This window comes from Egretta garzetta, unplaced genomic scaffold, assembly GCF_000687185.1.
Source record: "Egretta garzetta isolate BGI_Z169 unplaced genomic scaffold, ASM68718v1 scaffold568, whole genome shotgun sequence".
Classification (NCBI taxonomy): Eukaryota; Metazoa; Chordata; class Aves; order Pelecaniformes; family Ardeidae; genus Egretta; species Egretta garzetta.
In genome coordinates this window covers 528,581-542,085 of record NW_009260625.1, presented here as the reverse complement: position 1 = coordinate 542,085, position 13,505 = coordinate 528,581, and the positions used below count along the sequence as shown (strand labels likewise).

The 13,505-nt window shown below is 39.8% G+C and overlaps 1 protein-coding gene across 1 annotated transcript in view; it reads left to right on the top strand.

The window, feature by feature from the left end:
* Positions 1–2,430, top strand: part of LOC104132245 (probable ATP-dependent DNA helicase HFM1) — a 17,671-nt gene extending 15,241 nt beyond the window's left edge. The window contains exons 17-21 of the mRNA XM_035900919.1: positions 511–633; positions 1,056–1,146; positions 1,410–1,515; positions 1,921–2,078; positions 2,364–2,430. Coding sequence (XP_035756812.1) covers positions 511–633; positions 1,056–1,146; positions 1,410–1,515; positions 1,921–2,078; positions 2,364–2,430 — 545 coding nt within the window. The remainder of the gene's footprint in view (positions 1–510; positions 634–1,055; positions 1,147–1,409; positions 1,516–1,920; positions 2,079–2,363) is intronic.
* The last annotated feature ends 11,075 nt before the right edge of the window (positions 2,431–13,505 follow it).

Here is a 13,505-nt window from a genome sequence, read left to right as displayed (position 1 = left end):
CATCTTTGCACCAGAAAAAATGTATTTTAAAACATTAAGGATCACATCTTAGTAATTCTAACAACAATGCTTGAAACTGCGTTTGTCATGGCTAATTCTTGGGCATTAGATGTATGAGACAAAGACCAGCATTCGCAGTGTTTTGGAAAGCTGTGGAGAAAAAAAAGGACCGAATTAGAAGTATTACATTTGGAATCAAACAATGCTTCTGACAAAGGGAAAGAATGAAAGTGCAGTGATTTTCATAAGGCCCGTTTTTCTAGAACGTACACTGAGAATAACTGTTCTCAAAAGAATGCTGATGAAAAAGTATGCATGTCACAATCCTCCTTTCAATAGATTGAACAACTGGTTGTAAAACAGAACCAGTTTTGTTGTACTCGTCCCTTACAAATATATTACAGCTTTCTCTTGGAAACATTCAGTGTTTGTGAGTAAGAAGAGCCAAGAGACAATGGCATTAAAAAAAAAAAGTTAAAGAATCTTTAATATATAACTTGACTGATACAGATAAAAGCAGATCTTGTTTTTCAGATGCTTTGGATATGGACTTTGAACTGAGAGATGATGTTTGGGATGATATTGATGATGAGAAACTTTTACTTGCTAGCAACTTTGCCAGTAGAGAATTAGGTAAGGTTATTTTAACAAAATTCTTTTTTTTTTTTCCTACGTACAAATTATTTTAAAGGCTATTATTTCAGAATAATTAATTATATTATACAATGAACAGAACTAACTGATGTTCTTGGTCAATTGACTTGACCAACAGATTTATGACTACCCTGAATGTCACCTATATTGAGATAAATCTAATACAGAAGAGAGTTGAGAAAAGTCATAATTAAAAATTTTTTTGATGGCCTGCAACTGCATGTCTGTTAATTTATCTGACTGCTTATATTTACATTAGCCCAAAACCCACAGAAGGAATATTTCAAGTATTAAGACATTTGAATAATCTTCAAACTATTATTTATCACATTATGTAAAATATTTACAAGTGGTTTTGGCTGTTTTGTGACTTGGTTTTTAAAACTTTCATTCTTATATAGAACATGGAAATACCTGCCTTCAAATTCCAGACGAGTGTGAACCACTTTACCAGTATACAAGAAGCAAAGGCACAAATGGCATTTCAAAAGAGTAAGCATTTTATAATTTATTACAATTTTATTTGCTTAAAAATATTGTCTGTATTTCACATGTATCTGTATAATTTAATGTATGGAAGGCTGTTCATTCCTGAAAGTGAGTGAAATTTCAATTTAAAAGGTACAAGTTTTTTAATTATTTGAATTTTTTTTTTTTAAATTTAAGTGTGGAGGGAAATAAATAGAAAAACCTGCAAAGGAAATAATTTTGCACATCTGTAAAAATACTTAAATTATTCAACTTGATATTTTCAGTTCATGCACATTACAAGATCTGACCAATATTCAGAACTCAGTTGTTTCTGTGGTTAATAGCACATCAAAAGCAAATTTGTCTGTGCAGAGTGGAAATACAAATATGGTGAGTAAAAATATTTCAATAATAGAATTTCCTATAATTAGAGTATTTAATCTGTGAATATATTTACCTTATCTGACTTACAAATCAGTTTGGACATACTCAATGTCTGAATTTTTCTGTGTTGTCCAAACACACAGGCATCCTGTGTTCAATGTGTTCAACTTACGATACAAAGAACTAGGACTTGAATTTACTTTATATAGAATGACTTCAAAACTATTTACTCAATTGGATTGTGATTCTGCAAGTCATCCAAGTGCATAAATATATTTATCGTGTGCTTGGTCTTTATCAAATACCATAATATCAATAGAAATATCCTGTACTACATACTACAACAATCTGTCAGCTTCTCTTTCGGTTAGTTATTTTAACCATATACACTTTTTAACATTTACGTTGCAGTTCAGTTTTCAAGAAAAAAAGCATTCAAATTCATCACAAGAGCTGAAGAACATAGAGTGTTCTTCGATCCCCCAAATAATCCCAGACTCTTCTAAATTCACTAGGAAAGAGGATTTTTTTATTTTCACAAAAGAACAGGAGAACGAAGCAGATCCCAGGTAATACGAAATTGTGTCTGTTTTTGTGTTGCCTCAGTGTTCCAGTGCTTAGGTCTTCATGGAACACAGACGTTTAGGTGATGTGTTAATACATAACATTGATTTTAAAAATATTAATTTTCTCTATAATAGTAGCGATTAACTTTTCTTAGAAAGGAAAAGACCTTAAAATTATTTTGCTTGTCTTGGTATCTCTTGACTATACTGTTTATAGTGTTCCTGATTTCATAGGTTTTGATGTACTGTACCTAATTCAATTTTTTTTGTTTGTTTAATCTTCATTAGATACCTTCTTGATGATGAAATCAATGATGTCAAGCTCTTTCTTGGAATATTTGATGGCATTTTGTAAAACATATAAATGAAATATATTGTAACTGCTGTGGGGAGAAACATTACAGCCATTTTTACACAGTGAAGCCTTCTAATCCAGTTAAGAGAATTTGATTTCTGTTGTATACCTGTTTACCAATAGGTTGATTGCTGCGTAGAGTAGATAATAACAAAATTGATGCCTAATTTATGGAATTCTAGGGATGTTATCTGATTTTGAAAAGTGCTTAAATATTTGCTTGTTGACCTTGCTGTTTTCAGGATTACAAGTAAAAATACTGGAATGTGTCAAAGGAGAATAGTTCTCAAACTGAGGGTGCTTTTATAGGTAAAGTAAAAAATCACATAAGGGAAAGTAAGCTGTTTATTACATGCCCTGCTCACAAGTGCTCTTTAAAAAGACACTTTCCTCAGAAATTTCTTAGTGCTTCTTGGTTTTGTCTTTCAGTTTCTCTAATGCTGAATTTTTTTATAGCACTGATTCTGTAGAATAATTAGATTTACAAGTAAAAGTAATAGAATGGTAAGTTATTCTAGACTATTCTTTTGACAGTGCTATCAACTGGTTAATAAAAAAGGGCAACTTCCTTCAAGCAAATGTGTTTCTAGACTCTCAACAAACCAGTTGTAAAATGTCTGTGAACAGTATTCTGAAGTTGTGTTTGGCTGTTCCCGTTGTCACCCGAGGTCACAAAATGGACATTTATGCACGCCAGCACAGATTTGGGCAACCAAGGATTGGATATCTTCCTGTAGCTCTGGTGTTTGAACAGTAGACCTTTGCAAGTTCAATAGTTAGAAAAATACATGATACTGCCTAAAATCCAAGAGAATGTTAACTTTCACTGTTAATTATTCAAAATGTGTGGAATTAAAATGTCAAAATCACACATGGAACCTTATCTGTCTGTTCTTGCAACGCTGTTTGTGGTGCAACCAAATGCAACCACGTTTTGCTGCACTACCAGGTTGTATTTTTCTCAACTAAAACATTTTATTTGACTCCAATGTTTCCTTACGCTTTTGACTGACTTTCTGTTGTAACTCCTTCTCCGTATGAAAGAACGGCCTAGCACACGCAGTCTCAACTCTCACCACTCAATATGTTTTTGACCGTGCAAATTCCAGCAGGCCCAAGCTTATAACTCACTTGCTGTACCTCAAATATTTCATCACATCCGGAAGTTCATAGTACATCAGATCTCTCTTTGCCTTTTTTCTCAATTAAACTTCCAAACTGAGGTAACTCAGAATTACTATATACTGCTATGTTTAGCCCAGCAGTCCTAGTCACGTACATCCCAGTCACCTCCCAGTTCAGTGTCAGGGTGAGATTTAAGAATGCAGAGCGCCAAAGGTCATTTTAGGTGCCTCAGAGAATCTTCCCTTTGCTCCATCTACCACACCAGAAAAGCGCAGGTCTCCCACATGGAGAGGTTCCAGGTCCTCTAGGGCATCTAAAATGGTACTTGATGCCAATGTTTAAGTGCCTGACTCTCTCCTTGCTGCTTGAAATACACTTTTTTTTTCTCCCAATGTATAGTTCATATTTACATAGCATTCTTTAATTGCCTTTGTATCCTGCCTTTCCCTGGGGTTTTAGCTTGCAACAACTGATGGAGCTGTTCCTCAGTTTCTTCAAGTTTGGCAAAAGCTTTTACATAGCAACACAAAGCTGAACTTCAAACATGGAAAACAGAAGAGGAAGAAAACAATATAATCTTGTGATTATATCATTTATATATTTTTTATAATCTTGTCATCATACAGCTTGCAACTTTCCAAAACCTCACTCATCTGTTGGGTGCTCAGGCCTTGCCTGCAAACCGGGCACGCTTCTGACGGGAGGTGCTGCACCTTTTCTTGCTAGCCTGCATGAAGCTCCTTGTAACGGCTCTGAACTGTGAGGTCGTGACTGTAGTGGAAGTGGATTGTGCTTAGGCTTTCATAAAAAAGAATGTGGTAAACTTCTATTTATTTCTCTGTACTAAGGAAGTATCTTTTGGAGATGTTTTTTGGCCCCATTTCTACACTGAAGGTGTATTTCCATTTTTTTGAGAAATATTTTGGTAGTTTATATGATGTCTAGAAAGTAATTGACATTATTGCCATTTCTGCTTCATTTTTTGTATAGTCTAAATACAACCACTTGTTTCTAGTTAGTTTATAGGAGTAGGTTTATGTTTAGACTATCACTTCAAAGAAAATTATCCTGGCAGGCAGGTATTTTATTTTCCTCCTAGTTTTCCCCAGTGCAGGAGTTCAGTAGTTATTATTGGGTTTCTCCAAGATTCAGGCTGATTAATTTTCTGATACTGTATTCAAATTTCCCTTTTTATTTCTAAAACTTTAATTTCCAATTTGATCCATCATCAGAACACATGATAACAAACACATTTCAGTGCTTTCAAGACTACTCAGAGTACTTTGCAGAGATGGTTTGTAAGATTGTTTCCTGTCTCTGTTTTTCACAAGAAATCAGCATCTTATACCATCCTTGGAAAATTACAAAATTGTGCTATTGCTTCTGACATTTCACAGATTTCAGAATATAAACATTTCAATACTGCAATGTCTTTACAGTAATCTTGAACCTCTGGTACAAAAACATTTTTCTAGAGATAAGTGCTTTATTTGGCATTGTTGTTTTGTTTGATTATTCATATTAGCTCTATGACTCTTTAAAGTCTAAATCGCTTTCAAAAAAACAGTTTGGAGGTACTTGTATGTGGAAATGTTCCCTATCTCAGGAGAAGGAATGACTTTTCATATGGTAGCATTTGCTATTGTTCCATTTTTCAAGTCATAATAATTGAAAGATCAAAAGTGACCTATGGCAATAATCAATTGCAGATACAAAATTACTATACTTCAAAACAAATACAGGCAGAAAGAGCATATTGACTGCAGAATTAGAAAAACCTAGTCAAATCTGAATTATTATTTTTTTTCAAATTAAACTTCCAAACAGAGGTAACTCAGAATTGCTACACTACTGCTGTTTAGGCCAGCAGTCCTAGTCATGTACATCCCAGTCACGTCCCAGTTCCGTGTCATGGTAAGATCTAAGAATTCAGGATTTACCTCCTGCCTATCACCTTCTTCTCATTTCCATGGAAATGGCTCTCGGGCAGGAACAGTGGTGTTTCTCCGCAGACCTTTATATGAATCACCAGGGGATCAAAATCCCAGGTCGTGCCCCAGAAGGTAAGTACAGACATAGCTATGAAGAGCTGTCTAATTTTACTCATTTAACTGAATCACCTGAAGTGATAAACCTCGTTCACCTGGACTGCCTGCATAGTCGCTAGAAAGAGGCAGACACTGGCAGAAGGTGATGCAGATTGTCCGTGGGCCGAATTGCTCTCTGGTGGAACTCGCCAAATGACCCGTGAGGAAAAGTGCCCACGTGCAGTTAGCATGGAGAAGCTGGCGTGCTGTAAATTCACAGCCAGGCTCACTGAATATCGCATTCCTTGTGTACGTGAGGAGCCTGGGTTCTTTTATCCACATAAGGATCCAACTTTTCCAAGTGGAATAGTTTTATTTCTGTGTGGCGAAAGATGGCTATGCTCCACTGATGTTGCTGCATGCGGCTTCCTTTCAGGTGCTGCCCAGACGATAAAGCAGACTAATTAGATTCAACACGGTAACGTCAGACAATTTCACTAAGCTACCACCAATAGATAAAACACAGACTAAAATACATAAAAACATTGCTAAAGTCTGAAAGAATCCTTGTTTTTAATTCTGCGTCGAGTTGTAACATTAAATGAGTGGCTTGAGTTTGAATCGGTGGGATTGTGTAAGTAATGCTTTGGGGATGCGATAGAATGCCACAGACTTTAGTCTGGGGATGATTCTATAAAATTTAGATTAAAAAAATACTGTTTCCCATAATGGAGTAGTGAAAGAAAATTCAATGTGGCAAGAAGTCAGATTTTACTATCTTACTTGTCTGATTCTCCGTAATAAAATACATGCTCATACCTGCTTTTAATTTAACTTCAACTTCCTTATATATTTCCTTGTCCTATCACATATATTGGTTTCAAAATATAAACTGAGGTCAACCGTATCTGTGCCTGAAGAAAATGCAATATGTGCTCAAAAACCAGGATCTTCAAAAATTGTTAGCGGAAAAATAAGTGCAGTGTTTAAACACGTCGCCAGGCGCATTTGTGTGTAAGGTATGTTTATAGCATATAGCACGCTGTTAAGTGTATTGTGAAATCATTTAAATTGTATTCAGCGTGTCCCGTGATCATTTTAATTACATAGACTTCATTCATGTATTTGAAGACTTTAATGGGTTAAGCATTACAGTAATTGTTACAATAACAGCAGCAGTTGCGACAAGCCAGGCTCCTGTTATTTGGGTGTATTTTTACTTTGCTGTACCTTCACAGAATAGTTACGTGAGGTATAAAAGTCGGTGCTCTTAAAGGCAGTCAGCATAATGATAAAGAGTGAACAGAAGTCACCATATGGAAACAATATGCACCCGAAAAAATAGTTAAAATCAGTCATTTTGCAGAGCAGAAATGATACCTCTCTAAGGCATCATTATGACAGAATCAGTGGTATCTCTTCTAAAAGAAAGGGCCTTGCCTCGTGATGTCACCCCTTCTGCTTTTGATGTAGAAGCAAGAGAGCAGTATCATGCCAATTGTTTTACTGACACAATCTTTAAATGATATCCACGAAATGAGATCCATGAATGCCTGGGGGTTTTTTTTAGTGCCTTTGCTTAACAAGGAAATAGAAGAGGGAGGTGCTAGGCAGGGTAAAATTCACTTCCTGCAGGGGACTAACACGGCATTGGATGTATTGAAGGCTTACATGAGGACAAACTGAGGCACGTACAGCATGCTGATAGTGTGCAGTGATGGAGTTCGGCTTGAAAAAAAATCAGATAGCAGAAGGGCAGTGGTTTGTTGGCTGCCACTGCTCAGCTGAGATAAGGGCCACCCCCGCTGAACTGTCTTTCTGTATCTGTTCTTTAAACCTCTACGAGATGAAATTGTACCTGTCCAAGCCCTCACTTTTCTCCCAGTGTTGTGACTCGTGGTCTCAGTCCTATGTTGGAAGGGACCTCAAGGATCATCTGGTCCAACCTTTCTAGGTAAGAGCACAGTCTAGACAAGATGGCCCAGCACCCTGTCCACCTGAGTCTTAAAAGTGTCCAATGTGGCAGAGTCAGCCCCTCCCCTGGGGAGATTATTCCAATGGCTGACTGTTCTCAGGGTGAAAAATTTCCCTCTCATGAAGCGACTGGGCAAGCAGTACTGCTGTTAACCTGCCATCCTACGCCGCGTGTCCTGTTTGTAACGAGAGGTCCCAATCCGACACTTCCTACCAGTCAGGGCGGGTTGTTTCCCAATTCGCTTCAGCGTGCTGCCTCCCACGCTGAAACACAGCACTTTCATTACAGCCCCATGGGATGTGCTTCGAGCATCCCGGCATCCGTCCTCCTGCAGTTTTTAAATGGATTGTTTCCACGTGCCAGGACTCAAGGGGCACATCTGGCTGGTGGTGTGCAAAAATGTTAGGCCTTCTGCAGAAATGCAGTAGATGATGCTGGGTGGACATACTTTATAGAAAGAAGGTGTGTGTTCTTTCAAATATAAGTGCTGGGATACAACAGCAAGGAATTTCTTCCTGTATTCGACATTTACTCCACGGGCTAGCGTGTAATGATGATTCAGACTGTCCTCTTGATTGATGCTACGTGGCAATTCCTACATTTTAGATAGCTGAGCGTAGGGAAAAATGCAAAACATTTTGGTTTGAAGGCTGTAAGGGTATTTTGTTGATAGAAATGCAACAATGTTTCTTTTGTAACTGTGAAACTTCCTATTAAAGGATGCTTATAACTTTCAAAATAAAAAGACGCTTGTAGCTGTAAATGGCTATGATATATTTGCTGCTCCCCCACCCCTTTAGAGGCAAAACCTATTTATGAGGCTTTATTAAGTGCAAATAATTCCCATGGCATCAGCACAGAAGAAACAGCTGCAGAATGTGGGCTGATTTGCATATAAATGACATGATTTCTGCTCAGAAAAGGATATTGAAAAAATATATATTTCTGGAGTGAAAACCTGATAGTCACACGTATTAAGGTCAGCTTGGGTAACTTTTTTTAAGCTGCTGCATGTTGATACCTGATCACGCGTCCAGCTCGTTGCAGGCTCTGTCAGCTGTGTCCACTATGAAACTGTGAATGGCGTCTTTTGAGCTAATCAAGCTGTCAGTTGTAGAAAGAGATATTCCAAAACGTTTGTCTCGACAGTTTAAGCACTTAAAATTGCTCTGAATATTTATCAATACAAGTGGACAACTCCAAACTTGGCACTTTTCCTTATGTTCAGCACTGTGAATTTGTGATGCAAGGGAATTCCTATTGTTTGGATAAGACAGAAGTTGTTCTGCTAACTTGCTCTAGTCGTTTTAACAAATGGCAGGATAGCATTAAACCAGACACAAGGATTTTATTTTTCCTGTCCCAAATCGTTTCCTCAGGTTATTTTTTCTATTAAAAGTAAGTTCATGCTTATAAAATTTCTGCCTGATGTAGGCCACCACTGACCAGTTGAGACGCCTGGCCAAAACAAAACCCCAAGTGTCTCAAAGCTAAAGATGTATACGCCATTTTATCCCAGTTGTTGCAGCTCACTGCACAAATTCTCTAAAATACGGTATTTGTTTCAGTAAAGTGTAACTCTAGATGATTTTCATAACGAACCATCTTCAATGCAGTAGTCGTCTAATTGCCGAACTGGGATGTTACGCTGTTCAGCATGGCTTCGGCACCAATACTCGTACTGAGCTTAGGCACGGAGCAAAGCCAAGGTCTGCAGAACAGACCCCCGCCGCTCCCAGGCAAGCCAGCAGAGCTCCCCCAGATGCTCGAGGAACGCCCTCGGGAAGTCAGCTAGCGTGAGAGGAAGGGAACACAGGGCTCCAGTCAACAACGAGCCGCTTCCCACCCTGAAAGGCCGTGGCTCTGACTTCGCAACGGTGTGTTCGTCTACCGACAGGCTCCTACTGCTCCTCAGAGACATCCTAATCCTCAGGTATATCCTAACGTGGAAGACAGACGCTGGGGAGCCAGGCAGTGAGGGGTTTGGAAGAGACCTGCTGACCCCTGGGTTTCCAAATCCGTCCTTGGCCAAGGCCTGGCTGAGCCGAATGCCGTTGCCAGAAGCGATGGGTTGTCTGCTCGGAGCGGCTGCCTGGTCACAGTGAACGGCCGTTCCTCTCAGTGCCTCTTGAACCAGAGAGGCTTGAGACTCGGTTCGGTAAAGAAAAAGTTAAAGTAGCGCTGTCTAGAAACTTGGATATGCAGGTCAGAATTTCCTTTTTAGCAATTTCTTTTGGTTTATAAAGGCTATTAATTTATCTGAATGGAAGTAAGGCAGTAGAGTTAATTATACTGGATTCCAATTTATTTTTTTCTGGTCACAGTGTGATATTTTAGCTGTTGTAGTCCAGACCTGTTAGGTTACTGGGTGCAGGAAATAAACAACTCCTACCCCAGGGCTCTGTTCTCATGTCTTACATGTTATGCCTAGAGGAGGATTTTCCACCTAGCTGGGAATTTCTACTCCAGGAAGAGTCGCCCAGCAGCTGGATCATTAACACTTTCAGTATCTCCTCAATTACAAAGACTTTAGGCTCTGAGATCAGTTGGGTGGTTTTCTAAAAATTGTACTGATAGATGTAAAAGGAGCATTCACCACCAAAGCGTCAACACATAATCACCTCATTTTCTTTCAGAAGTACAGCAGTAGAAGTGATTAAGAAAGTGTGGGCAATGAAATAGATCCGCTTATCTTGTGATACATCGCTGAGATGCATTTCAGAGACCGGAGGCTTGCTCACTGAGGAAAATAACCTGTATTGGGAAGATAAGAGGTGCAAGTGGACCTCTCTCCCTCCTCCTCTCTTGGGTGTGATTGTCTCCAGCATCCATATTAGCCGACGCTTAGACGCATTCTGAGCTTCTGGAACAGATTTGCTAAAATGACAGTGCGTGCTGAGGGTGATAGGAATAACACGGGCAGCGTGTTCTGGAAGAAAATAAAAGTTGGCATCTTGGAATGGTGGAAAACAGCTTTGGATAAGGACGTGGTTCAACAGCAATTAGTCTCTGTCCATAGACTGTATAGCAGCCAGTCAGACCTGCTCTTCTAGCCACGCAGTTAATAATATCTCAGCACTGTAGCTTAAGGGATACAATTTTCAAAATTATTGTAGTGTGGGACCGATAAATTTCAGCACAAAGAAGGCAGTATTCCATATAATTTATTTTAGATTTCCATCTAGGGTATGTTCTGACACTCCACATGAAAGTCAAATTGTCCATGTAAAATGGTTTTCAGGTGATAAGTTGACCCCTGGGGTTTTAGTAAAATAATAGATTCAGAATTCTATCTGACTCTCCAATCTATAAAAGCTAGTTATCAGCTGTTTGAAGGATTTGATAAGACGGAGGGAGGAAAAAAAGAGCTTTTGTATAGTGACATTTTTCTCATTAATGGGGACAATGTTAGAATCACAAACTCCTTCTGGATTTGGTAGTAAATACTCTGCTGACATGTGTTTTGGGAGGCGGTGGTTCCGTGTGAGGAGTGTATCTGTCTAATCCTCTGTGATATGCATATGGAACAAGGAATATTTCTAATAGACGCATACAGCCCTTCAAAAGAAGGGCGTTTACTGTGCCACCATCTGGCCATCATTTTTAAATGCATTCTCTCACCACAGCCTACCTCCACAGAAGCTCTGTCTTATGGTGCCTAGAGAAACACCAGAACAACAACAACATAAACATTTTTTTTTCCTGCCAGCATTCTTCAGTATTTAAATGTAGTACAAAAAAACCAGTAACCTGAAAACAAATGAGGTATTACTTTAAGTTCTTGTCTGAACCTGCTGTAATATTTTTTTCTTCTCTTCTGGTGTTTTATTTAATTGTATTTTCTTGACAATAGCTATAGGTAGTTCCTAGTGTACCATGTGGCTTCACTGTCAGCTTAAGCAGCTCTGAGGCTGGGTAGAGGCTTCGTTGTGTTTTGTTTTAGTAGATGGGCATATCCGCATGTACGTGCATGTGGAATGCAGCGCTAGCAACAGCGGGGAAAGGTGACGGTAAGATAGGACTCCTCACACTGACAGTAGAAGCTTGCCTAATAAAATGCTAAAAGCAGGTTTATGCTTGGTGCAACTGAGTGTCCCTTTGAATTGTGAGCAAAGAAAATACCTCCTGCTTTTTAAAAACAACTATGTTCAGAAAACTCTACTTTTCTACCGTCTGTGTAAACAAAAAGGATTGTCTCAAAGAAATGCCCAAGTCCCTCTTCAGTCGTTCCTCGTGTTAATCGCTGTCCTGGATATTCCCTGCTGGGGATCAGACTTCTCATGATTTGAAGAAAAATTCTGTCCAGCCATCCGAACAACACCCGCTCTCAGAAATCTGGATTCTGTGGGTGTGCTTGTCAGAAGGAAAAGCTTCTACCTAAAGACAATTGCTAAGTCAGAGATTCCTGCAGGTAGGATCAAAAAGGGCTAACTACTCTTAAACCTTGCCTTTTTCTGGTTTTGTTTCTTTGGTTTTAGGTTGACAGAGATAGTTGGGTGCTGGTCCTTGCAAGCGGGTAAGTTGTAATAGATGCAGGACAGGCCTGTTCACTCACCTGAGTGAACTCCTGCTCACTTGGGTAGACAAGAGCTCTACTGACGTCTGCCCAAAAGCAAAGTGCCTGTCACATCAGTGCTTTTCTTCTGGAAGAGCAGATCTGAGGGCCAGAAGAGTTTATGAGTGACTCTGACTTCTGCTATTGACTGCATTTAATCTGCATTAATGCTTTCCAAAGTAGCTCTATATTCTCCTTTGGGTTGTTCGTCACTCTGAGGCTGATTTTAAAATGTGTCATCCAGTTTCAAGGTTTCAGGTGTTAGCACCGAAACATTTACCTATCCATTGAGGTGATTATCAAAACGTTTGTATTGGTGGCCCCAGTTAATTGCAGGCCACACCTTTTGATTACTCGAAGCCCTGTGAGAAACTGTTTCCTTTCCTGGGGTGGGAGGATGCACAGAAGGAAGAAGAGTGCTTTATTTGTATTTCTCCATACCTTTTCTATGTGCTGGAAGTGCTAGGCTGAGACAGCGTCAGGTGCCACAGCTGCATAAAGTATTCCCTGAAAAGCCGGTGACTGCGGCCGTAGGCAGAGCCGGTGTCGGACGTGGGAACATCAGGATACAGGCCCGCGAGGGGAGCAGCAGGGCTTGGGGCTGGGGAAGGAATGCAGAGCAGCCACGCGCCCAGCGTCAGCCTCTTCGGAGCAGCTTGCCCTGGGACAAGGACAAGAAGCCGTCCCCCCAACAGGGTAAGATGACTAAGGAAGCCTCTCGTGGATGTGTTTTTATGAAAAAGTCCCTTCTATAACTTTTAATGTGGGAGTGGGGCATCTGGCCTAATGGTTTTAATTTCATTCATCTTGTAACTTAAAAAAACAGGAGGAAGAAATACTGGACAAAGTATTGCCTCCTTCAGAGGCACAGCTTCAGAAGTCATTGGTTGCTTAGGTGAAGCACTGAGGCTGCTGGAGCGATGTAGATGTGTGGTTAGGCACATTCCTCACCTTTGTTGCCTCTATTTCGCCCTCTCTCTCCTACTGACAAACTTTATGCAGATGCTGTGTTTTCTACTGTTAGACAAGGTTGTGCTTGACTGGCCAGGTGTTTTTGGAAGTTAGTATGACTGGAACGTGCTTGTGAAGACACAGGAACCTAACCAGTAATGAACGTGCTCGCTGAGAATGAATTCTGTCCCGGCGGAAAAGCTTGTTGATGCTGCTGTGAGCTCCGCTCCTGCCCTGTGCCACCCGGCTGTTGTGCCGGTCCAGCTGTTCTGTAGGGTGGTTGTCTGAAATTCGTTAAAACAAATGTGTGAGTAACCTCCACCACCCCTTCCCCCTCCTGAGAAGCTTGTCTCTTAATCTCTTGGCAATGCTGTTATTGCTAGAAAAAAGCCCGTGCGTGCAAAGAGCAAAGCTGACTAAAATGTTATCTTTCGTGGTTATA